Here is a 26670-nt window from a genome sequence, read left to right on the forward strand (position 1 = left end):
TGCTGACACAAGGTAACAAAGGAAATGGCAGAGTTATAATTACCGCGCTCATGAGTGATGACTGAGGAGGGGAAGACAGAACAATTGAAATCAAAAGAAAAAAAAGATGAGATTAGGTAGTTAGAAATTATACTCAACTTCATTCTAAATTTTATAAGAATTGGATAGGTTGAAAGAGGGGAAAACAGAATTGTAAAAGTCACACAAAAATAAAACCATATATTAAAAAAACAGAATTATACACATCTCCTTGGCTTTTTCTAACTAAATAACAAAGGGTTTATGTTATGTAAAATAAAAAAGGTATTTTTCAATAACTAACAAACCCTGTGTTTATTTTAACATTTATTTATGCAATGAATTAAAAATGAACAATTTGACACTTGATTTTTTATTACGAACACGCACACACATGCACACACACACACACACACACACACATCCTACTGCACGGGTACACAGGTTTAATACATACTGCTGTTGGAAAAGTACTTGAAAAATCTGTGCAGTTCAAAGGCTTCCTGGTTTTTTGTTTCATATCTGATTCTAGTAACTGCTGAAAACCTAATTTAGTTGATTGCTGTTTGTAATTTGGTAAGTAGTGATGCATTTTTCAAAGAGCGGTATTTGGTGAGTGGTTTTGCTTTCATGAGGACAACTCTTTCTTTGGTACATTTTTAACACAGTCACATGACAAAACAAGGGACCAAGCGACAGATATATCATGACTAAATGGCTATGACTGTTGAATGATATTTAAGAAAATTACAATGAAGAATGTTTCAACGTCAAGTGGAAGAAGGACTGAATAAAAATGAATGGTTACAACATTCAAAAATGGAAAATGCAGCAGTATGATTCGCTTGTGTGTAGGCAAAAGAGAGGCTTCCAGATCAAGTAGTATTTACATTTGTATTGATAAACTTTTTTGTAGTAGTTAAGCTTTTGATCTCTCGTCTATAAAGGATACCTCTAAAAAGGCTGGCTGGATACGTCAAGAGTTGGGTTAAGCAGGATATTTTTGTTGCTGAAAAAGTAAAATGTAAATCTTTTGATAATTGAAGTGGCATTGCTGCTTTTGCATTATGAATATATTACATAACCTTTTTCGATTAGTTTGGAGGATAACGAGAATTCAGAAAGGATTTCCGACACTGTAGCCCACAAATTACCATTTGTGATAACGTGTCATGTGACATTCATTCACCTGCTTTTTAACAGAAGAATTTACCATTTTATTTTAAAATAAAATGGATTAATTCCACCACTAAAGTAACAGACAGAGGACTGCCATACAAATGGGTTCACATGCCAATATAACAAACAGTACAGAGGAGCAGGAGTAGGCCATTCAGCCCCTTGAACCTGTTCTGCCATTCAATGGTTTCGTGGATCCTTCCACTCACCTCCTTAATACCCTTGGCTGCCAAAAACCTACATACTTCATATTGAAAATAATTAATTAAGCTAGCATCCAATACATGTTGTACTTCTATCAGCCATTGTGTGAAGGAATGTTTCTTAACTTCTGTGCTAAATAGTCTGGTTCTGATTTCGAAATTATATCCCCTTGTCCTTGACTTTCCCATCAGCAGAAATGATTCACTCTATCTAACCTATCAATTCCTTTAAAAATTCTAAAAACCTCAGTGCAATCATCCCTAATCCTGCCTCGTAATTTAACCCTTCAGAGTCCTGATAACATTTTGGTGAATATGTGCTGTACCCCTTCCAAGGCCAATATATCCTTTCTAAGGTGCAGTGTCCAGAACTGTACACAGTACTCCAAACGTGATCTAACCAGAGCTTTGTAAAGCTGGAGTAAAATATTTTTCTTTTTATATTCTAGCCCCCTAGATAAAAAGGCTAAATTTCCAGTCATCTTTTTGATTTTTTTATACTTCACCACTACATTTTGGTGATCTGTGTACATGGATCCCAAAATCGCATCTGACCTCTGTTGTCCCTAACTTCACAGATCTATCCTATTTTTGGTCCAAAATGGATGACTTCACACTTACCTGCGATTAAATTATCTGCCACAATTTTGACCACTCAACTTATCTTTCAATGTCTCTTTGTAATTTTATGCAACAGTCTACACACTGACAATGTCACCAATCTGTGTGTCATCGGCAAGCTTTGATATATGGCTCTCTAATATGTTACCTAAGTCATTAATAAATATAATGAATATTTGAGGCCTCAGCATAAATCATTGTGTGACACCAGTAGTTAGTTGTGTACATACCCAATATCCTTACTCTGTCTTCTATCACCTAACCCATTTTCTAACAAGTTAAGTAATTTGCCTTCAATTCCATTAACTTTAATTTTAGCTAATTGTCTTTTAAGTGGAACCTTATTGAATGTCTTCTGGCAGTCTGTATAAACTAAATCCATAGACAAACCCACATTGGCTCTGTCTAATCAACTCAAATTTCTCAAAGTGCTCAGCCATTCTATCCTTAATTATAGATTCCAATAATTCCTTCAAAGCAGATGTTAGACTAACTTGTCTACAATTCCTGGTTTCTATCCCTCATCTTTGTTAAATAATGGAGTTACGTCTGCAATTTTGCATTCTACAGATGCAGCTTCTGAACGTAGAAAGCTTTGGAAGATTAAGGTTAAAGCATCTGCAATTTCCACACCTACTTCCTTTAAAACCCTGGGTAGGAACCATCAGGTCTTGGGGATTTGTCAGTCTTTAGTGTCATTAATTTCTGTTATACTGTTTACTCTCAAGTTAACTTTAGTGAGTGTGTGTCTTTGATTCATTATTAGCTTTCCTGGAATATCAGGTATATTATCCTCTTCCTCTACTGTAAAGACTAACATAAAGTATCATTCAACAAGTCTGCTATTTCTTTATTTTCTTTTAAAATATTACCCGCTTTTGTTTTTATAGGGCTCATGTTGCCCTCGACTACCTTTTTCCTTCTTAGATAATTATAAAAAACTTTTGTGTTACTCTTGATATCCCTTGTAACTTTCTTTTCATAATCCCTTTCTGCAGCTCTCACTATCTTTTTTGGCTTGATTTGCATGTCTCTCCCAATTCCCTGGATCTACGCTATTCTTTGTCTTTGTTCATGTTCTTTCCTTTAGTTTTATGTTATTTTATCTGCTGTTGGCTATTTGAGTTGGTAAGTGGACCTCTTGCCCCTTAGGGATATTTGTTGACCCTGTATTATGATAACTCGTTTTTTGAACACCTTCCACTTTTCACCTGATAACATTTCTGACCACTTTGGTATTGTCAGTCTCTGACCCATCCTGTTAAAGTTAGCCTTACCAAAACATAGAATCTTAGTAATTGTGTTACATTTTTCTAGTAATTTGTAGGCTTATATTTTTAAATTACTCTTTGCAACAGGAAAATAAATGTGTTCGTAATTATTCACAGAGTATTTTTTAAGACAGTTTGCTTCTTTAATCCAGGCTTCATTTCCATTCAAAGGCTGGCATTTGGGCTGCAGGGGACTCAGAAAGAGTCACTGCTCAAGAGACCTGCCCCTTGAAGTTGGCCATAAATGCAGATCTTTTGATATAAAAAATAATTTATGAACTTTAGTAGGATTGTTTATATTTTTTCAAAGCAAGCATGGTTTGTTTATCCAAATGATGCCTTTAAAATGCAAGTACTTTCAAGAATCCCAATGATAAACTTTGGTGAAAACTTTAGTTTTACTCTGACTCCGGAAATGGATGAAAATAAGAAACCTTTCTTGGTGATACAAGGACCTTTTACTGAAAGGTTGCCTGTTGGATATCGAGAGCAGCAGATTTAATGGAGTTGAACATTCAGTGACAGAACCACTGTTGTGCTTATGCTGCAATAGACGCTACAACAGCTGCATTGCAAATCTATCAACCGATTTTTCATATTATTTTCGAAAAGAATCTGGGCGGAATTTTACGCTGGCGTGACTTTATGGTCTCGCCGAAGTCAGTGGAATTTTAAATGGCTCACCGCGTTTTACCCCCCACCCCCCCCTCCAGCTGTGACAGGGCCGTAAAATTCCGCCCTATGCCTTTGCTACCCAAACAACTTAATAAAATGCCAATAAATCAGCAGTAGATCTTGTCGTTACAACTCTTGCTGTATACTGAAATAATAAAATGCTTTAAAGGAGCCTAAATCGCTGCAACAGTACCCCTCTTAAAAGATTTTATTTTATCACATTCAAGAATTATTTATTTCTGAACATTTTAGCAGAATGAGAAATTTAACACAATTTTTAATTTTCTTTGTCTGAAGTGGCGCTGCAATTATTTGCCGGCTGGTGAAACATAATTGCAAAAACAAGCTTTAACATGTTATCCCACGTTCAGTTTTATAAATTATTCCTGAAAAATTGTACATTTAACCATCATTCAATACTACTCCCTGGCTTTAAAATTGTGCCATAACATATTGGTATGTCAATGTTTAACACATTCATACGAAATTCTTTCATCTCTAATGGAGGGAATAATCCATTTAAAGCAAACAGTTTTCACCTCAGCCAAGGTAGTGGAGAAAGACATTTCATACAAATGCATTAAGGGTTTGCACATCAGTTAATATTCCATAGCATAATTACAAATCAATAGTGTCTTTCTCCTTATTTTTATTATGAAGCTTACAGAAGTTAACTAGAAAACCATATGGTGCTTCAGCATATACCTGATCCCTCTTCTGTCACCATGCCAAGTCCTTCTGCTTTGTTTTGCCGTTCAAATGCATTTAGATCAAGTACACTGCAATCAACATAAATAAACAAATATTATTTTAGACTTCCTGAGAAAAAAACATTAAAATGTAGGATTTTAAAGGTAACAGTAAGGCTTGATTGACCCGCAGATAGTAAATTCCCAGTAACGCTGCCAAATAGTATGATTTGCTTTAATATTTTCATGTAGCATCACTAATGACAGACTCAAATGCATATATTGAATTGTGTCACAGTCTAATTAAAAAATGGGCTCCAGGCTCCAAACGGAGAATGTCGAAAACGTAGACTGGCCCTGAATATCTAACTCCAAGCATTAGCTCCTTTAAAAAATGATTTAAAGGAAATGGTAAAATCAAGCCTGCAATCAAAGCTTTTCCACTTCTTTTGTCGAAGCTTTTAGCCACTCAAGCGCGATAAGGATGAGTGGAGGCAAAATCGGCAGCTTTCCATTACCAGGAGACCACTCACAACTGCCTGAAATGTTGTACATGGATAACATGGAAAATTATAGAGACATCACGTCCGTGGGGCAGGACATTGCCCTCGTCGTGACGGCTCGGCGGGGTCGAGCAGGAGCAGCCGCGAAACGGACTGCCGCCCGCGATCGGGCCACGGCCACGATTTCACGCCGGTGGGCAAATTAAGGCCCACCCGGTGTGAGCGCCCGCTGCAGAATGTTCGAGAAGCGGCGGGCATGGGCGGGGGCCTCTTGGCCACCTGGTCCGATGGCCACCCAGCGTCCGGTTCAAAGACGGCACAGGCAGCCCCGGGGGGCCGGGGGGGGGGGGGGGGGGGGGGAGGTTGCCCGCGTTGGAGCTGCTGCAAGGACACGGCTGCAAATGCAGATGTGGACGCCAGGCCGGAGGTGAGGTCGGCTGGGCGCTCGGCCTCCCGATTTTTGGATGAGTGCGTCGCCGCCCTCCTGGAGGCGCTGGCTGCCAGAAGGGACACCCTTGTCCCCGGAGATGGGAGGAGGAGGCCACCGCACCTCACAAAGGTGCAGAGCCAGAAGAGGTTTAATGACCTGATGTGCTCGGGAAGGGTGAGTGCTGTGTTGGCATGGGTCAGTGTGTTGAAGTGTTTTGGGCTGGCCATCCCCCTGTGGAGCTCAGGGGTGTTAGAGTCTGAGTGCCTTCCCCCTCCCTTTTGTTTTTTCCAATAATTTATATAGATTTTTCTTTTCCCACCTATTTCCATTATTTTTAAATGTATTCCACCCATGGTTTATTTCACCCCACCCCCACTAGAGCTACCTTGCTTGTCCTGCTCTCCACTCTTAATTAGCACATTCTTTTAGATAATATCACCACCTTCAACACCTCTTTGTTCTTTTGTCTGTGACATCTTTTGGTTATCTCCTCCTATCACTGCTTGCTTGTCCCAACAACGCCCCCCCAACCCCCACCCCCCCCCCACCCTCACCTTTACCAGTTTATATTTCACCCCTTTCCTATTTCTACTTAGTTCTGTTGAAGGGTCATGAGGACTCGAAACGTCAACTGTGCTCTTCTCCGCCGATGCTGCCAGACCTACTGAGTTTTTCCAGGTATTTCTGTTTTTGTTTTGGATTTCCAGCATCCGCAGTTTTTTGTTTTTATATTATAGCAGCGTGAACAGGCTGTCTCCAACACTGGTGCCAACGAGAGGGGAGCACCTAGATGTAGCACCCGTAAATGTACGTTTAAAGCACCTTAAGCACAAGAGGAACTGGTCACAGGTGATCTTTTGTTCCCCCATTTTTTAAAAAATGATGTGACAATCTACACCTGGGGCAGAAATTTCCCCCTGTCAGGGGGGCGGGGGTTGTGCTGGGGTGGACGCAAACCCGATCGGGGCCGTTCCGCCATTTCACGTGGGCGGGCCGATTAAGGCCCTCCCAGGGTGACACGTGTCCGGAAGCGCTGAGCGCTCCCTGTGTGGGCGGGGGGGGGGGGGGGGGGGAGCGTGCGGGAGGGTGGTAATTTCCCTGGTTCGGGGCCTGCGCTCTTGGGGCGGAAATCGCACTGATCAGGGAGATTACTTTCACTTATGAAACATTCAAGAAAGGTAAAAAAAAATTGAAGGACATGTCCCCTTATGTGAAACTGTCACATGAGCTGGGACATGTCAATTAATTTTTTCAAAATGCTTTATTTAATTAATAAACCCTTCATGAAACCTCGTCCTGCCCGTGGGAGCCGCCCTGGGCTCTTTGCATGTCCGCCAGCCTTCAGGTTGGACGGGCAGCATTCTTAATAACTTTAATTACTTTCTTAATGGCCTTTGACAGTTTGGTGGGTGCGCAGCTGAGTCGGCTGTGCACCTGCCAAACAGACAATCTAAACGACGCGCAGTGACGTTGGGACGCACGCCCGACGTCACTGCGTGTTATTTTACATGTCGGCGAGTGGGCCCTGCCCCCACTCGCCAACCTGAAAATTCTTCCCCTGATATTGTTCTGTTCATAATCTGAGTGCCAACATTATATTGTGTTTGCTTTTGCGCTATTGGCCTGAGTATGCTTCATTTGTTTTGTAGGTGCAGGGTACGCCAGTATGTAATGCTGGAGGTGAGTGGCTCAAAACTTTATTGCACAGGCACTGAGTGTATCTTGGGGGCGTGGGAAAGGGTCATTTCTGAGATCCAGGATGGTGACGGCAGCCCTAGCCTGAGGTGGTGTTGCTTATTTGACAGCCTAGCTGAAAGATCGTTGGATCAAGGCGTCCCTGCCTCCCTGGGGCATACCAAGGTCTGGCTCCATGCCCTCAGTGTTCTCCTCACCATGCTTATCTTCCGACTCAGTACTGGATTCATCATCTGTAGCTTCTGGAGCTGCATCAAGATCCTCTTTCTCCCCCTTGCCAGTGCCAGCTTGCGGAGAGCGCAACATGCAACCACGATCAGTGACACCTGCTCTGGGGGGTATGGTAGTGCTCCCCCTGAATGGTCCAGGCGCATCTTGAGAAGGCCTATGGTTCTCTCTACCACAGCACTTGTGGAGGCGTGGCTCCTGTTGTACCACTGCTCCACCTCTGTTCTTGGGTGGCGGAGAGACGTCAAGAGCCACCTTTTCAAGGGATAGCCCTTGTCATCCAGCAGCCATCCATCCAGCCAGGCTGGAGCACTGAAGAGCCTTGGCACCTGGGAGTGTCTGAAGATGTACACATCATGGGAGCTGCCAGGGTACGTTTCACAGACTTGCAGAATCGTGTGTCATTTTACGCTCGTTCAGGTCGGGCACATGCCCGCCCGATGAGCGGAAAATTCTGCCCATACGTATTAACTAAAAAAGCTTTGCTAAAAGAAGAGTCGACAAGCATTCTGCATATTGCTGACAAAAGTTGTTCCTCATATGTTGTATGTAGTCATGCCAATACCAGAGACGGAAGAGCAGGGCAGAGGCTGGATACTTTGCAATGGCAGATTCACCACCTAATCCTTCAATGGCTCTGCACCAGCCACAAGGCTCAAGTGAGGAGTGTGATGGAATGGTCACCACTCGCCTGGATGGGTACGGCCACAACAACATTCAAAAAGCTCAACACTGTCCCAAGGCAAAGAAGTCTGTGTGGTCAGCAGAAGTGCCAGTAAGCTCAATAATCGCCACCTCCATGATTGAAATGGCTGCAGTACATCCTATCTACAGGATGGACTGCAAGCTTATTTTAATAAAAGCAAAATACTGCTGATGCCAGAGACCTGAAATAAAAACAGAAAGTGCTGGAAAAACTCAGCAGGTCTGGCAGCATCTGTGGAGAGAGAAACAGAATTAACATTTTGAGTCCACATTCAGGACGTTCAGGATTAATACCACATAACTCACTGCTTGGTTGAGATGCAGTGCATATTTTCCAGGTAAGCCACTCCAACATGCAAAATATGAACTAAAGAGGTCAAGTACCATCAGCCAGACTGTTGTTGAACAGCAGGAGGTGATCAGAGTGCAACTTACAATTGCTAAACTGTTGCTCAACACTTTATAGTTCCTGCTCAAGTAGAATATGTCTGAACATTGACTTCCAAGAACTGTCTAAGGAAGAATAACATTGAAAGAATAACATTGTCACTTGGAAGGTGAAGAGAATTTACACATATACTTGGCTGTTAGACAAGGAAGTGTAAATGAAACAAGGTCTCCCAAGCATTCTAAGATATCAAGAAATCCTCCATTCTGTACTTTTGAAATACTGCATATCTGCACAATGGGGTCTTGTTGAAGACAAATCAATAAGATTGCCCCAAATATTCATAGCACCCATGAATCAGTTGTGAATCCATCATGTCATCGAATCCACAAATTATGCTTTAAAAGAGAACTTGTTTTCCATTAATACCATGGCTCTCTTTAATATTTTAATAATAACATATCATAATGTTTTAACAAGGGCAGCAGACACATGGGAACACCACCACCCTCCAAGCCACTCACCATCCTGACTTGGAAATATATCGCCATTCCTTCACTGTCGCTGGGTTAAAATCCTGGAACTCGCTTCCTAACAGCGTTGTGGGTGTACCAACACCACATGAACTGCAGCATTCAAGAAGGCAGCTCACCACCACCTTCTCAAGAACAATTAGGGGTGGCCAATAAGTGCTGGTCTAGCCAGCGATGCCCACACCCCATGAATGAATAAAAAAAATTAAAGTGTAGCTGGTACACAATCCGACAACTGACTGGGGTTGTGAAATCAGATTTGGAGAATGTAAAAGCCTGCTCTGTCTGTCAAATATCTGGAAATAAAGGTAGCATCTGATTATTGAAAACAAAAGACATTGAGTGGAATTGTCCCTTTTGCACAAAGTGTGGTAGCGGGCGGAAAAAAGGACGTTTTACCCACCGGCCTCAATGGCAGCTTTTTGCGTCATATCGCCCACATTCCCAGCACGTTCCACCTCATTAATAAAACATTAATGGGATCGCTGGTGGGCGGACTCAAATTTGCCTGCCACGCTGTGACCTCAGTGTGTCCTCGCTCCGGGCGCCATATTTAAAGCATGCTAGAGCACAGCCTACTTCATGTGTACAGACCAGGGCTGTTCCAGGTGACAGATGGCCCCAAAAGCCAGGAAGACGGCAACCCCAAGTTTAGTGACGTCTCTCTGGGGTGCCTGTTGGGCGCCGTGGAAGGCTACCGCTATCCTCTACCCCCACTCTGGCGGTCCACCAGAGTCACCAATCCAGCCTGGGAGGTGGTGGCAGCGGCGGTCAGCACCACCAGAGCACAGAGGAGGTCAGCCATCCAGTGCAGGAACAGGATGAATGATCTTATCCTTTCCACCATAAGACCATAAGACATAGGAGCAGAAATTAGGCCATTCGGCCCATCGAGTCTGCTCCGCTATTCAATCATGGCTGATAAGTTTCTCAACCCCATTCTCCCACCTTCTCCCCGTAACCTTTGATCCCCTTACCAATCAAGAACCTATCTATCTCGGTCTTAAATACACTCAATGACCTGGCCTCCACAGCCTTCTGTGGCAATGAATTCCATAGATTCACCACTCTCTGGCTAAAGAAGTTTCTCCTCATCTCTGTTCTAAAAGGTCTTCCCTTTGCTCTGAGGCTGTACCCTCGGGTCCTAGTCTCTCCTACTAATGGAAACATCTTCCCCACGTCCACTCTATCCAGGCCTTTCAATATTCTGTAAGTTTCAATCAGATTCCCCCTCATCCTTCTAAACTCCATCGAGTATAGACCCAGAGTCCTCAAACGTTCCTCATATGTTAAGCCTTTCATTCCTGGGATCGTTCTCGTGAACCTGCTCTAGACCATCTCCAGGGCCAGAACATCCTTCCTGAGATACGGGGCCCAAAGTTGCTCACAATATTCTAAATGTGGTCTGACCAGAGCCTTATAAAGCCTCAGCAGCACATCCCTGCTTTTATATTCTAGTCCTCTCGAAATAAATGCCAACATTTCATTTGCCTTCCTAACTACCGCGTCAACCTGCAAGTTAACCTTAAGAGAATCCTGGACTAGGACTCCCAAGTCCCTTTGCACTCCAGATTTCTGAATTCTCTCCCCATTTAGAAAATAGTCCATGCCTCTATTCTTACTACCAAAGTGCATGACCTCACACTTACCTTACCAGAGTAAGTCAACCACCTCATCACTCTCAACTCACACACTCTCAAAACCATAACACAACACAGGGATCTCACACCTCAAGGGACAACACCATTAATTTTCACACACACCCTCACATCTACATCAGGCTCATATCCTCTAGAGCTCGTGTCCTCATCCCATCCATGGCTCCGCTCACCACACAAACATTCCACACAGTGTCATGTGTCCTGCTCACACTCTCTCCGCCTGTTTTCGTGCAGGAGAAGCTGGCTCGCAACAGCAGGGAGAGGTCTCAGGCCAGGGGTGGTGAGGCCCACATTAGGCCCCTCTCTCACTTTGAGGAGTGTGCCATTATGCTCACTGGTGAGGACATGGATCCTGCCTGCAGTGACAGTGAGGTCGGTGGCGAACACCCTCGTGAGCATCCTACACACCATCATCCCTCTCTCAACACAACTGAGTGCTGTCTCTCCTGCTTTTGACTCTGCTGCCATGCAATAATTATCTCTACTTTTGTTCACAGGGAGCTCTGTAAGGCAACTGACACTCTCAGTCAGCCAGTCCCTCAGCTCCATCCATGTCCTCACCTCCAGCCAAGAGGACACCTCCTCCATTGAAGAGCTGGTAATAAGCAGCCTGGAAGACCCGTAACAGCGCTTACCCACATCCTCCGCCAGCGCAGAGACGCACATCTTGGAGGGACGTAGATCTGGAGTTGGCTTGCGTTCACAATCTACTGGTCACCATGCATGTCCACAGCGCAGGGAGGCAGGTTCAGCTGAGCTTTCTGGCACCTGGAGGACTGCTGGGGATCAGGCATCTGTGAGACCTGAGTCAGATGACGAGCCTCTGGATTTGGTCTTCCAACTCATCGTGGAGAATCAGCTGAGGTGGGGGGACATCACACAGAGCTTTTGGAAGCCCTCAACAGAGTGGCACACGAGTCAAAGGAATGCGTCTGCCTGCTCTCTGATGAAGTGGTTCCCACATGGGCGTGCATGGAGATCTCCATGAAAAGGATGACACCATGGAGACCTTGGCGCAGCAGAACGCAGAGTTACACGCAGACCTGCACTCCACCGTGATAGCCATGGGTGAGTTCCTGCAGTGGCAACACGAGAGGGAAATGCGCATCTTGACATCCCTCCAGGTGTTCCTCCCCTTCAAGGAGTCAGGCCAGGGCCCTCGGGCACCCGAAGGGAGGAGGAGCGGCAACTGGACATCCCTGGGTCACCCAATCAGGAATCTCAGAGGCTGTCCTCTTCCCCTGAGTCCCCTTTGCCTGTCACCCCCTCAACCTCATCCTCTGTCACCCCAGAGGAAGCAGCTGGCCCACAGGAGGACAGCCAAAGCAAGCCGGGGTCCTGAAGGCCTCAGCTCTCCAGAGGACGTACACCAAAGTCATCAGAGGCAACAGGGCCAACCATTGCACAGACTGTCTCTGCCCCTGCTGTGGATGTCAGGGCAGCACCCAGAAGAAGTGGTAGGCCTAGAAAAGTGAAGAAATTCTGATCACACGTGGTTGCACGGGTGAACACATTTTATTACTTTATAATCTGAAAATATATTCACTTTCACCAAATAATGTGTGATGTTGTCTTCAGCCTCATTTACAGGCTTCATGAGTCCTCCCCATGCAACAACTGCCCACCCTCCCCCCACCAACCAGCAGCAGCTGCATGCAGCCGCACAAGCGATGCTGGAGGGGGAAGTGTGTGTGTGTGTGTGGCAGGGCCTTTCAGAGCCTCAAGCAAGCACTCTCCCATGCACGTGGAGCCTTCATCCATCACACTCATCTTACTGTCCCGAACATTTTCAGTGCTGCCTGCAGAGGTTCTCTTTCAGTTGTCCATCTGGGCTGATCTGCACCTCCACCCACACACTGATCGCACTCCCATGCAGCGCCTGTGCTCATACAACACAAGGCTCTGCTCACTTTTGATTTGTGAAAAATGGTAGCTGTCACGTTTCTGCTCAGCTCCTTCTTCCTTACCCCTCCCCCAATCACCCATGTCCTTTCCCCCATCACTGCTGACCCCCGGCATCACCTTCTGCCTTCCCGCCGTCACCTACCAACCTGAGCTCCTTTCTTTCCAGGATGTCCAGGTGAACGTGCACATTCCCTACCTTCCTGAGAATCCCACCGCCATCCACATTGACCCCCCCGACCTTCTCCTTCTCACCCTTAGGGTCCATGTCTGCCTCTGAGTCTCCGCCAACCGCCCTCGTCATCCTTTCTACCACTACCATCGCACCCTCTCTCTTCCAGCTCACTCTGCCCCCTCTCATTCTCACCATTCTCTCCTACCATGCCTACCCTCAGTTTGCTCCCCAGGATGCAGTCATTGACTCCACAGACCCCTCCTTGCATGTTCACATGGAAATCCCCCCACTTTACTCCCTCCTCCCCCCAGGCTCCTTCCTTCCCCTGGACTCATTCCACCCTCCGAACTACTTCCTCCCCCCGGACTCTTTCCTATCCCCCAGACTCCTCCTTTTTGAACTTCTTCCTACTGCAGACTCCTTCCCTTTCTGACCTCCTTCCTCCCCCTGGACTCGTTCACCTCTCCGACCTCCTTCCCCCCTCCGAAATCCTTCTCTTACACATTCCTCCCCCCCTTTAAATCTACCTCCCCACTCGCTGCATTCCCCCCCATTACATCCTCCTCCCCCATACTCCCTCCTCCCCCTCCCAACCTCAAACCCTCAACACCTCCTTCCCACCCCCAAATCTCACCACCACTCCTGCCCCCTGTAAATTCAGCAATTTCATAAAAATCACAGGGACATTAAACATGAGGTGTAGTTTTCATGAAGTTAACCTCAGATTGGTGTAAATCGGACATCACCGCGCCCCATTTAAATTTTCAAGTAGGCGGGGGCGCAGTGAAATCAGCTGTGCGCCCGCCGACCTGTCAATGGTCAATTGAGGCCATTGACAGAGTCAATTAAGCAATTAAAGGACCTGCCCGTCCAACCTTAAGGCTGGTGGGCAGGCCACGAGCCCCAGCAGGCTTCTGAAAAAGCATGAAACCTCATCCACGTAGGTTTTTTAAAATTTTAACAAAGTTTTGTGAAAATTATGGACATAGTCACATGAGGGAACATGTTGGGGAAATTTTATTTTTATTTTTCTATTTTTAAGTTTTTTACGTTTAGAGCCGATCTCCCTGAGCCTCAGGGAGATGAGAACGCTCTTTTGTGCGCATGCGCGAAAGAGCGCACTCTCGATGTTGGGAATCCCCCCCTACCCGCACAGGAAGCGCTTCTGTGCGGACGTCACGCTTGGCGGGCCTTAATTGGCCCACCCACGTAAAATAGCACTGCGCCCCCAATTGAGGGCGCTGATCGGAAGCGCGCCTGTGCTCACCTGCCCTTCAACTTCGCCCCTGACAGGGGTAAAATTCAGCCCTTGGGCTATTTCTTCCTTGCCACAAATTACCAGTCAATTTGCACATTAATAACAGCGTGCATTATGCACATGCTGTTATTTTATTAGTGAATTCTAGTCCCATAAATAAGTGTTTGTAACCAAACAGCTGCTATTGTCTGACCACCTGGGAAGAAATCTTAAGGAAATTCCTCAGTATACGGTGTACAGATCTCCCAAATATGCCGCCAAAATTAAATGAAGGCAAAAACCAGGAACTCCATTAAGAATTAAATACTGCATTCTCAAACCATTCATCTGAGGCTACCTTCTGGAGCTACATGTGCAAAAATGCTCAGTTGATGAGTTCATTAGCAACCTGCGGAGTCAAATCTAACTAAAGCTGGATGTTTTTAAAATTTATTCTTTTATGGGATGTGAGTATCGCTGGCAAGGCCAGCATTTGTTGCCCATCCCTAATTGCCCTTCAACTGAGTGACTGGCTAGGTCATTTCAGAGGGCAGTTAAGAGTCAACTACATTGCTGGATCTGGTGTCACATGGGCCAGGCCAGGTAAGGACAGCAGATTTCCTTCCCTAAAGGACATTAGTGAGCAAGATGGGTTTTTTTACAACAGTTGATGATAGTTTCATGGTCACTATGGACTAGCTTAAAATTCCAGATCTATTAACTGAATTTAAATTTAATCCTACCCCTCCTTCTGGTACCAGACCCTAAGAGGGCATTGGAAACCATGGGCTTCCAATGGTTTAGTCCATGATTATTGTTGGCAAAACATTGAAATGCCATTGCATGGCTGCCTACAAGCATATTGGAAGGATTTACAGGCTGATCATCAACCTCTTGGGCCACGTTATGAACGCACCTTCCGTGGCCATCAAGCCCCACTCCAGGACTTGAACCTGGAGCTTCCAACCCAGAGGTAGGGATGCTACCACTGCGCCACAACACCCCTATCATATGCATACACACGTACACATGTGCGCACACATACATGCACACAGGGTGTATATATATATATTGTACATTCAACATATATTCAATTCTGAAACATATTCTGAATACCATAATAATCAAGAGCTTAAAAATTAAAAAATGATATAAAGGAGTGCTGAAATCCCTCTTTGTGGAATAAAGTATTAACTAGAGAAGGACACGTTGTACTCTCACCTGCATGACTGCATGAGACCCGCAAGGCTCTGAAAGAAACCCACATCCTTCTTCTCTTTGAGACAGTCAAGCATTTTCTGTAGAAGATGAAAAGCAGGTGTCATGTGATGGATTATTGGCTACAAGTCATAGTTTTAACCTGTACTGAATAACATTTACTATTATAGTCCACCATATTCAAAGGGGCATGACGTTATAGTTGGAAGGGTCTTCTGCGTATAAGGGGTATATTCACCTTGAAGGAGTGCAATGATGATTCACCTGAATGGTATCATGCTTCCAAGGGTGAGATTAGTTGGAGAGAACACATAAACTAGACTTGTATTGCTTTCAGTATAGTAGGTGATGGGATGATTTGATTGAGGTTTGTGTTGAGGTTAGGAGTTTCAAAGGAACTGAAAGAGTAGATGGAGAGGAACATTTGCTGCTGGTGGGGGAAGTCAAGGACTAAGATATATAATCTTAAAATCAGAACCAGGCCATTCAAGAGAGAAGTTAGGAAACGCTTTTTCACATAAAAGGGGATAGAAGTGTGGAACTCTTGCACATAAAGCCATAGGTGCTAGTTCAACAAATAATCAAAAATCTGAGATTGATACATTTTTATAGCCAAACATACAGGAGAATCTGGAACCAAGGCTAGTGGATGGAGTTAGAATACAGATTAGCAATTATCTTATTGAATACCTCAATGAGTTGGAAGGGCTGAATGGCCAACTCCTGTTCCTGCATACCCTTTGTGACTTGAGGCTACGAAGAGCTAATGGGCCGGATTTTCAAAGTGGGGTCGGGAACCCGAGTCTCGGATGAACGCCGGGTCCTGACCCTGCGCTCGAGCTGCGTCAGTCTTGTGATACTATTTTAAAATGCAATTGGCTTATATGGTGAGGATTCGAGCTCGGCACCAAACTAGAGGCATCAAGCGCCTCCAGAAGGCAAGAGCTGCCTGTCTGGCCAGTGGCAAAAGACTATGTTGGGGGTTGCTGCTGCCTTGTCAATTAGAGCAGGCAGCTCCTCAAGGTGTAACACGGCATAAAGCAGCCAAGGACAGAAGTTTAGGAGCAGCATCCATGCTGACACCCATTGGACCCAGAGATTATACAGTGCAAAATAAATCACGATGGGCTGAAATTTCACGACTGAGGCGGGTAGCTCGAGTTGGGGAATTTCTTGACTCAGCAGACCTGGTTAGGCACAATTAGACACGCTTTCCCCTCCGGAAGGGTGCAGGGGTAGAAGAGTTGGACCGACTGACCCCAGAAGCAGATGGTAGGTGGCTATGGAGGCGGGCGAGTGCTAATTAAAAACCTCAGATCGTGGCACTTATATAGACCTTATCCACGTTTACGTCTTTTCCATCACTTCAGAACTCCCACACTGTGGGTTTGGGTGATTGGAACAGCCAAAATCGTGTTTGTTTGAACTCAGTACTACTTGCAAATGATCCTGCGGAGTTTGCATTCCTGTATGCCCTGTACCCTTTCCCTGCCAGCGAAATGGCAGACTTGTTGAATAATTTGTATCAGCCTTCACAGTAGAAGATGAGAATAATATACCTAGCATTCCATGAAAACTGATAATGAATCCAGGTCTAGAACTCATTAAAGTTAGCATGTGCAAGAAAACAATATTAGAAAAATTAATGATGCCAAAGACCGACAAATCCTCAAGACCTGATCATTTTCAGCTCAAGGTTTTAAAGGAAATAGTTGAGGAAATTGCAAATGATTTAGTCACAATCTTCCAAAGTTCTCCATATTCAGGAACTGTCCCTTTAGGCTGAAAAACTTATTTAAGAAAGGTAAGAGAAAGATTCCATAACCTGTCAGTCTGCCATCTGTTGTGAGGGAGTTATTGGAATCTATGATTAAGGACAAAGTGACTGAGCACGTAGAGACATTTGAGCTGATTAGAGAGACAGCCAAGTACAGAGGGCTGTTCAATCAGTTGAGAACACTCCTGCCTCTGAGCCAGAAAGCCCTGGATTTAAGTCCCACTGTAGGACCTGATGGTCATGGAAGGGGCGTTTATGGTGTCGTTCATCCTTCAAATCCTCCTTACACTTCACACCATTCTCCAAGGGCAGATAAGAGTGTGAAGATATGTAAAATAAACAAGAGAGGGCCAATGTGGATTTACAAAGGGTAGGTCAAGTGCAACAAAGCATGCTAAACTGTTTATGGAAATAAATGAATTGACAGAGGAATGTCTATAGATGCAGTTTGTATAGACTTCCAGAAAGCCTTTGATAAGGTTCCACCTCAGAGACTATGAGCTAATATTAAAGCTCATGGAATTCAAGGCAAAGTTCTGAGATTTGTTAGGTGATAGAAGGCAGAATAGTCACAACGGGTATGTACTCCAATTGGGAGGAAGCAATGAATGGTGTCCTGGAAGGATCCATGCTGGAGCTTCAGTGATTCACTACGTTAATTAATGACTTAGAATGTGCAATTGAGAGCCAAATGTCTAAGTTTGCTGATGACACCAAGATTGATGGCATAGTTAGGAGTGTAAACAGGAGCACAAATTTACAAAGATGCATTGATAAAGTGAGTAGGCAAGCTGTGGCAGATGAATTTCATTGCAGCTAAGTGTAAGATTATCCATCCAAACTGCATTCCGTACTCTAATTATGACCTAATCAGCACCTGATACAGATTCATCATCAGTCCCTTGTTTTTATATTCACTCTAACCTACCTGCTGAACTATTGAGTTCCCGCCATTTAGAATAGCGATCCCAAGCTTCAGAGTGGATGCAACCATTGGTCCCATTTCACCTAAGGTAAATGAAAGCAATTACTAAATACATTTGTTTACAAACCCAATTTACACAAAGGTAGACACATCATGGGTCAGCTAATCAGTAATGTGATAAATTAGCTAGCAATATTCCTAAGCTTCATTCCCATACTTTTAAGTGGCAACTATATCAATAACAAACATTTCATCTCTGGGCAATCGTAAACAACAATGCCAGTGGATTCAAACAATGCAGGTGCAACAAAATAGCAACAACTATATGGTTGAAATGAACAATCCCACCAAGGCTTTTGTGATTAATCTAACGTAAGGATTTCCAAGATCTCCGAATCTTCTTACCGCAGGGATCTCACTCAGCAAAGTAGTAAAATGTCCTGTGCTGCTGCAGCAACTTAAAGGAAAGGGAAGAAAAATTCTCACTGCCAAACGACACAGGGCAAAGATCTGGGTGGCAGAAAAATTCGGCAACCAAGAAAATGGACAACAAAATGGATAACAAAAGAACTGAAAGAGAATAAACAATACAAAAACTGAAAAAACAGCAAAAAAAAGGACAAAATATTGATATGCCTTTAAGACTTTCCTTCCATATCCAACATACTGTACTTTAATGATGCTGCCAGACCTGCTGAGTTTTTCCAGGTATTTTTATTTTTGTTTTGGATTTCCAGCATCCGCAGTTTTTTGCTTTTATCTATACTGTACTTTAATGCTCAGCTTAAATTGACAGAACTTAGTCTGAATGAATTTTCATCAGAATTTAGGAAAACATTCCTTGTTACCCTTGGCTTTTATTTGCTTGCAATATGCAAATTTAATAATGTTCTTGGTCATAGTCATAGAGTCATAGAGGTCTATCAGCACAGAAAAAGGCCCTTCGGCCCATCGAGTCTGCACCGGTCAAACAAGTGCCTAACTATTCTACTCCCATTTTGCAGCACGAGGCCCATAGCCTTGTATGCCATGGCATCGCAAGTGCACATCCAAGTACTTCTTAAATGTTATGAGGGTTTCTGCCTCTACCACCCTTTCAGGCAGTGAGTTCCAGATTCCCACCACCCTCTGAGTGAAAAAATTCTTCCTCACATCACCTCTAAACCTCCCGCCCCTTACCTTAAATCTATGCCCCCTGGTTATTGATCCCTCCACCAAGGGGAAAAGTTCCTTCCTGTCTACCCTATCTATGGCCCTCATAATTTTATACACCTCAATCATGTCCCCCCTCAATCTCCTCTGCTCCAGGGAAAATAACCCCAGTCTATCTAATCTCTCTTCAAAACTAAAACTCTCCAGCCCTGGCAACATCCGGGTGAATCTCCTCTGCGCTCTCTCTAGTGCAATCACATCCTTCCTATTATAAGGATTCCAGAACTGCACGCAATACTCTAGCTGTGGCCTAACCAGCGTTTTATACAGTTCCAGCATAACCTCCCTGCTCTTATATTCTATGCCTCGGCTAATAAAGGCAAGTATCCCATATGCTTTCTTAACCACCTTATCTACCTGTCTCGCTACCTTAAGGGACCAGCGGACATGCACACCAAGGTCCCTCTGATCTTCAGTTTTTCCCAGGGTCCTACCATTCATCGTGTATTCCTGTGCCTTGTTTGTGCTGCCCAAGTGCATCACCTCACATTTTTCCGGATTAAATTCCATTTTCCACTGATCAGCCCATCTGACCAGCCCGTCTATATCCTCCTGTAATCTAAGGCTATCCTCCTCACTATTTACCACCCCACCAATTTTCGTGTCATCCGTGAACTTACTGATCAACCTTCCTACATTCAAGTCTAAATCGTTTATACATACCACAAACAGCAAGGGACCCAACACCGATCCCTGTGAAATCCCACTGGACACAGGCATCCAGTCACAAAAACACCTCTGGGCCATCACCCTCTGCTTCCTGCCACTCAGCCAATTCTGGACCCAATGTGCCAAATTGCCTTGGATCCCATGGGCTCTTACCTTTGTTATCAGTCTCCTATGTGGGACCTTATCAAAAGCCTTGCTGAAGTCCGAGTAGACTATGTCAAATGTATTGCCCTCATCTACACACCTGGTCACCTCTTTGAAAAATTCAATCAAATTGGTCAGATATGACCTCCCTTAACAAAACCATGCTGACTGTCCTTGATTAATCTCTGCCTCTCCAAGTGTAGGTTAATTCTGTCCCTCAGAATTGCTTCCAATTGTTTCCCCACCACTGAGGTTAGACTGACTGGCCTGTAGTTCCCTGGTTTATCACTTCCTCCCTTCTTGAATAATGGTACCACATTGGCTGTCCTCCAGTCCTCTGGCACCTTTCCTGTGGCCAGAGATGTATTGAAAATTATTGCCAGCGCCCCTGCTATCTCCTCCCTTGCCTCACTCAACAGCCTGGGATACATTTCATCCGGGCCTGGAGATTTATCTACTTTTAAGCCTGTCAGACCGCTTAGAACCTCCTCCCTTTCTATGCTAATTTCTTTAATTATATCACATTCCTTCTGCCTAATTTCCATACCCACATCGTCCCTCTCACTTGAGAACACCGACACAAAGTATTCATATAGAACCCTACCTACGTCTTCTGGCTCCACACACAAATTACCACTATGGTCCTTAATGGGCCCTACTGTTTCCCTAGTTATCCTTCCTTTTAATGTACTTGTAAAATAATTTTGGATTTTCCTTTATTTTACCTGCCAATGTTTTTTCATGCCCCCTTTTTGCTCTCTAATTTCATTTTTCAGTTCCCCTCTACACATCCTATACTCCTCTAGGGCTTCCGCTCTTTTGAGCCCTCAGTATTTGCCATAAGCCTCCCTTTTTCTCTTTATCCAATCCTGTATATCCCTTGACATCCAGGGTTCCCTGGATTTGTTGCTCCCACCCTTTATCTTTCCGGAATATGTTGGCCCTGTACTCTCCCTATTTCCTTCTTGAATGAGTCCCACTGCTCTGACGCAGATTTACCTAAAAGTAGCTGCTCCCAGTCCACTCTGGCCAAATCATATCTGATCTTATTAAAATCGGCCTTCCCCCAATTTAAAACTCTGATTTCTGGCCCATCCTTGTCCTTTTCCATAACAACCTTGAATCTAACGGAGTTGTGATCACTATCTGCAAAATGCTCTCCCACTGATACCTCTACCACTTGCCCAGCTTCATTCCCTAAAATTAAGTCCAGGCCCGCCCCCTCTATTGTAGGACCGTCTACGTTGTGGCCTACGTATTTCTTCCAAATCCTTTAGTCATTAATGATCAAACCGCAATAGGGCTTAACAGCCTCAGAGATCAGAAAGGATTATGAGAGATTCCGCTTCTTGGTCCCCACATCATGCTGATGGAATTGATTCATTCTTCACAGAAGAAACAGCACAGAGCACTTTGTAAGGCACACAGTGTACCTTGAATAATGACCACCTGACTGTCAGAGAACGAGAGGCAATATTGCCCCAATCTTTATTGTGAAGCATTTCCAAACTGCAGGGAAGAGGTTTTGGCTGGGCAGCTTTTCCCAAATGCAACTTCTTTTTCATTGTCATTTCTTCTAAGAATCCGGAACATTTGTCATAAATGGTCATTGTCCTTGATTATCCCATTCATCTCTAAATGCTAACTAATCTTAGTTTAAAATTGTGCTTACAGTTATGTGGTTTCTTTCAAATGAAGTTTGAATATAAAGGAACAGTCAGCAAAAGATATAAAAGAACGCTAAATGTATCAGGTTAAGCTAGAATATGATTCCTGTGTGGGAAATCCCGTACAAACAATGACATAATTAAGGCTGCCAATGTCAAGTTCAATCTTAACTAACAATCTGGTAGCCATTACAGAGACATGGCTGCAGGATGACATAGATTGACACCTGAAGGACAGGGAGCCAGGGAAAGGTGAAGGCCTGGCTCTGTTAAATAATGAAGGTACGAGCGCAATAGAGAGGGGTGACCTACGTTCAGGAAACCAGGATGTAGAAGCAGTTTGGGCAGAGATGAGAAATGATAAACACAAGAAATCATGTGTGGGAGTGGTGTACAGGCCCCCCTAACAGTAACCATATGGTAGGACAGGGTATAAAGGAAGAAATAATGGGAGCTTGTCAGAAAGGTACGGCGATAATCATGAGGGATCTTAATCTACATATAGACTGGAAAAATCAGATGGGCAAAGATGGCCTAGATGATGAATTCATAGAATGTTTTTGGGATAGTTTCTTATAATCAGCACATTCTGTCACCAACCAGAGAGCAGGCTATACTGTGCAATAAGATAGGATTAATTAATGACCTCATAGTGAAGGTGCCCCTAGGTAGCTGAGATCGTAATATGATTGAATTTACATTCAGTTTGAGGGAGAGAAGAGTGGGTTCAAGACCAATATTTTAAACTTAAATGAGGGCAATTATGAGGGCATGAAAGCAGAGCTAGCTAAAGTGAACTGGCAAATTAGGTTAAAGCATAGGTCAGTGGAGATGCAGAGGCAGACATTTGAGGGGATATTTCAGAATACACAGAATAGATCCATTCTAACAAGAAAGGCAAGTTCTAAGGGTGGACCCACCATCCGTGGTCAACTAAAAAAGTTAAAGATAGTATCAAACTATGTAAAAAACATATAATTGTGCAAAGATGGGTGGCAGGTCAGTGATTGGTCAGAATATATAAAACAGCAAAGAATGACTTTGAATGATTAATAAGGAGAAAAGAATTAGAATATGATAGATAAATAGCTAGAAATATGAAGACAGTAAGAATTTCTATAGATGTTTTAAAAAAAAGAGTCAACAAAGTGAGCGTTAGTCCTGTAGAAAATGAGTCTGGGGAATTAATAGTGAAATATAAAGAGATGGCAGATGAACAAGCATTTTGCATCGTTCTTCACTATAGAGGATATAAGTAACATTCCAGAAGTAGCTGTAAATCAGGAAATAGAAGGGAGGGAGGAACTCAAGAAAATTACAATCACTAGGAAAGTGGTACTGAGCAAATTGTTGGAGCTGCGGGTGACAAATCCCCGGGTCCTGATGGATTTCATGCTAGTGTCCTAAAAGAAGTGGCTAGTGAGATAGTTCATGCATTGGTTTTAATTTTCCACAATTCCCTAGATTCGGGGAAGGTTCCATTAGATTGGAAAATAACGAATGTAACTCCTTTATTCAAAATGGGAGGGAGACAGAAAACAGGAATCTGCAGGTCAGTTAGCTTAACATCAGTCATAGGGGAATTTTTAGAAGCTATTATTAAAGACATTATAGCAAGGCACTTCGAAAAATTCAAGGTGATCAGGCAGAGTCAACATGGTTTTATGAGAAGGAAGTCATGGCTAGCCAATTTACTGGAGTTCTTTGAAGAAGTAACATGTGCTGTGGATAAAGAGGAACTGGAGGATGTACTGTACCTAGATTTCCAGAAGGCATTTGATAAGGTGCCACATCAAAGGTTGGTGCGGAAAATAAAAGCTCATGGTGTAGGGGGTAACATATTGGCATGGATGGAAGATTGACTAGCTAACAGGAAACAGAGAGTAAGCATAAATGGGTCATTTTCTGGTTGGCAAGAGGTAATGAGTGGTGTGCCACAAGGATCAGTGCTAGGACCTCAACTTATTACAATTTATACTTGGATGAAGCGACTGAAGATATGGTTGCTAAATTTGCTGATGAGATAAAGATAGGTAGGAAAGTAAGTTGTGATGAGGACATCAGGAGGCTACAAAGGGATGTAGATAGGTTAGGTGAGTGGGCAAAGATCTGGCAAATGGAGTATAATGTGGGAAAATGTGAAATTGTCCATTTTGGCAGGAAGAATAAAAAAAAAGCATATTAACTAAATGGTGAGAGACTACAGAGCTCTGAGATGCAGAGGGATCTGGATGTCCTCGTGCATAAATCGCAAAAGGTTAGTATGCAGGTACAGCAAGTAATTAGGAAAGCTAACAGAATGTTATCCTTTATTGAGGGGGGAATTGAATAAAAAGTAGGCAGGTTATGCTCCAGTTATACAGGGCATTGGTGAGACCACATCTGGAGTACTGTGTACACTATTGGTCTCCTTATTTAAGGAAGGAAGTAGATGCTTTGCAAGCAGTTCAGAGAAGGTTTACCAGACTAATACCTGGAATAAGAGGGTTGTCTTATGAGGAAAGGTGGACAGGGTAGGCTTGTATCCACTGGAGTTTAGAAGAGTAAGAGGTGGCTTAATTGAAACATATAAGATCCTGAGGAGTCTTGACAGGGTGGATGTGGAAAGGATGTTTCCTCTTTTGGGAGAATATAGAATGAGAGGTCACTGTTTAAAAATAAGCGGTCACCCATTTAAGACAGAAGTTAGGAGAATTTTTTTCACTCAGAGCCGTGAGTCTTCAGAACTCTCTTTCTTGAAAGGTGGTGCGAGCAGACCCTTTGAATATTTTTAAGGAAGAGGTAGATAGATTCTTGATAAGCAAGGGTGAGAAAGGTTATTGGGGGTAGGTGGAAATGTGGAGTTGAGGTTACAATCAGATCAACCATGATCTTATTGAATGGTGGAGCAGGCTTGAGGGACCAATTGACCTACTCCTGCTCCTAATTCATATGTTCGTAAAAATGCTTAATTTTTGTCATGGTTTACAACTAGATTATCCATTTCTCTCAGTGCAGGCATGATGTATAATTTTATTTTAAATGTCTAGTCTTCAATGAACGGAAGTTCTATTTGCTGAATTTCTATTCATAACTTAGAGCCATTACCCTTTAAACCAATATATTAATATCCTTCGAAGGCAGGTTGCTTGGAACAGCTCTGGTTGGAGGTAAGTCTTTATTGTGCAGTGAAGCTCTGTGCGACTCTTACCTTTGCTGGCACTGATCATCTGCAGAACCATCTCGGCAGCACCTCGGTCATGGAGTCTCGCTTGCTGATACAGAAGCTTTTGTTTCTCCATTTCCTTCTCCTAAAGAGAAAAGGTAAGTAAATGAATGGAGGTAAACTAAGCATTTCCTTTTCTCCAACAAGAGGATCTTTTGGTTTTTAAACCTAGGGCTCTATGCTAACTTCTCAGGCCGTGCAGATTTGAGGCCTAACACTGGAATTTCAACTTTGCTGTTACCTGTATACAGTCCATCTTTGCAGGATGCTGACAAAAGATGTCAAGGCATCTGCTTTACCATTTTTGAACAGTGTTACTAGTTTCTTCAACCATCTTAAAGCTGAAGTATCCTTTTTTTGAGGAGATTGCACAATCATTAAATGGATCCAAAATAAAGCCCTTTCTAGCAGGAATCTGGCATTCTCATTCGGTCCTGTAAAGGATGTCGAACAACACAAGCTTTCACAGAGTGGAACAGAAAACACCTTTCTCTTCTTGCTGTGGAATGATGTAAGAAAATATTTGTTGAACTTTTGAAGCCTCTTTCCATCAGCCCATTGTGGTTCACAGCTTTTAGAATAGCTATGTTCAGTGCATGTTTGGGTGAATTTTAGGGTTATTTATTGATCATGATTGGCACTTCTCATTATTTGGAAAATCAATGAAAGAAGGCACAAACATTCTTGAACTTTCCTGAATTGTCTGTATGACAGAAAAAATGTAATCATTTGGCCGGAGTGGTACACAGTGCACAATGCATGCCCAAAAAGAGTAAGTGTCCTTGTTTCTGCTAAACCACAACAGAATATTAATGCACATGCATGAGCACACAAACACACCGTGAATAGGTAGGTGCTTGTGAGGAACGCCACAGCAGGCCTTTTTCAGCAGCACGTAATGGAAACAGGCTTGGCTGAACTCCCGGTGTACATGTGGGTTAATAAATCTGAATTCCTGATAGATTTAAAGCTTGCAAGTCAACTATAAAGAGGATACCACAGCTTGGATGGGACAAAAGAGTACCAACAGAAGACAGTTTAGAGCCCTGCAGAATAGAGCAGTGGTTGGCCGTTCAATGGCGCAGCTGAAAGCTGAGAATATGGGGCGTGAAACAATTAAATCTGCATCATGTCCAGACAAAAGAAATTTTGGGAGACATGTGTGGTTTATGAGGAGGAACAGCAGCAGCAAGAAGCAAGTTGTCATGAAATTGGCTTTGCTGCCTTTACGTTCTATCGGAACTACTCAGAAACAAACTGAAAGAACCAAAAAATTCAGATGGAAGAGGTTAAAAAAAATGAAGGCTTTTACGGGAATATATATATTCATAAAATATAGAGGGAAAAAAAAATCAAGAAATGGCACAAATGAGGAAGTTAATGAATTCGAAACAAAAATTATTGAAGTACTGTAGATGACACTAACACAGAACAATTAGTGGGTTTTTTGTTTGCTTTCTTTTCTTTTTATTTGTTTTACCAGAGTCGTTTCCCAGAAGCTGCCAAATTTGTTTCGTAAATCTTTGATTATATCACGCTGCAAAAACAAAATTAATCAGTTTTTTGTCATTTCCATGTAGCAAAGAAACTCTTTGTCTGGAAGAGAATGGTGATAAGTCTAAAATGGGCGAGCAAAGTAAAAATGCAGCCTTGCTTCACTTAGCCATGCCAAAATCTGACAGTTTTGCCTTCATTTTCAACCTCTTCCTTAGTAGCTTCACAGTGAAAGGAAACAAAATT

General features: G+C 43.4%; 1 protein-coding gene across 1 annotated transcript in view; it reads right to left on the reverse strand.

Annotated features, from left to right (window-relative positions):
* Positions 1–26670, reverse strand: part of ryr2a (ryanodine receptor 2a (cardiac)) — a 794383-nt gene that overhangs the window by 82806 nt on the left and 684907 nt on the right. The window contains exons 79-82 of the mRNA XM_078557297.1: positions 24916–25015; positions 18037–18116; positions 15335–15411; positions 4673–4746 (exon numbers count right to left, since the gene is read on the reverse strand). Of these exons, the coding sequence (XP_078413423.1) occupies positions 4673–4746; positions 15335–15411; positions 18037–18116; positions 24916–25015 (331 nt within the window). The remainder of the gene's footprint in view (positions 1–4672; positions 4747–15334; positions 15412–18036; positions 18117–24915; positions 25016–26670) is intronic.

This window comes from Cetorhinus maximus, chromosome 14, assembly GCF_964194155.1.
Source record: "Cetorhinus maximus chromosome 14, sCetMax3.hap1.1, whole genome shotgun sequence".
NCBI classification, from domain to species: Eukaryota; Metazoa; Chordata; class Chondrichthyes; order Lamniformes; family Cetorhinidae; genus Cetorhinus; species Cetorhinus maximus.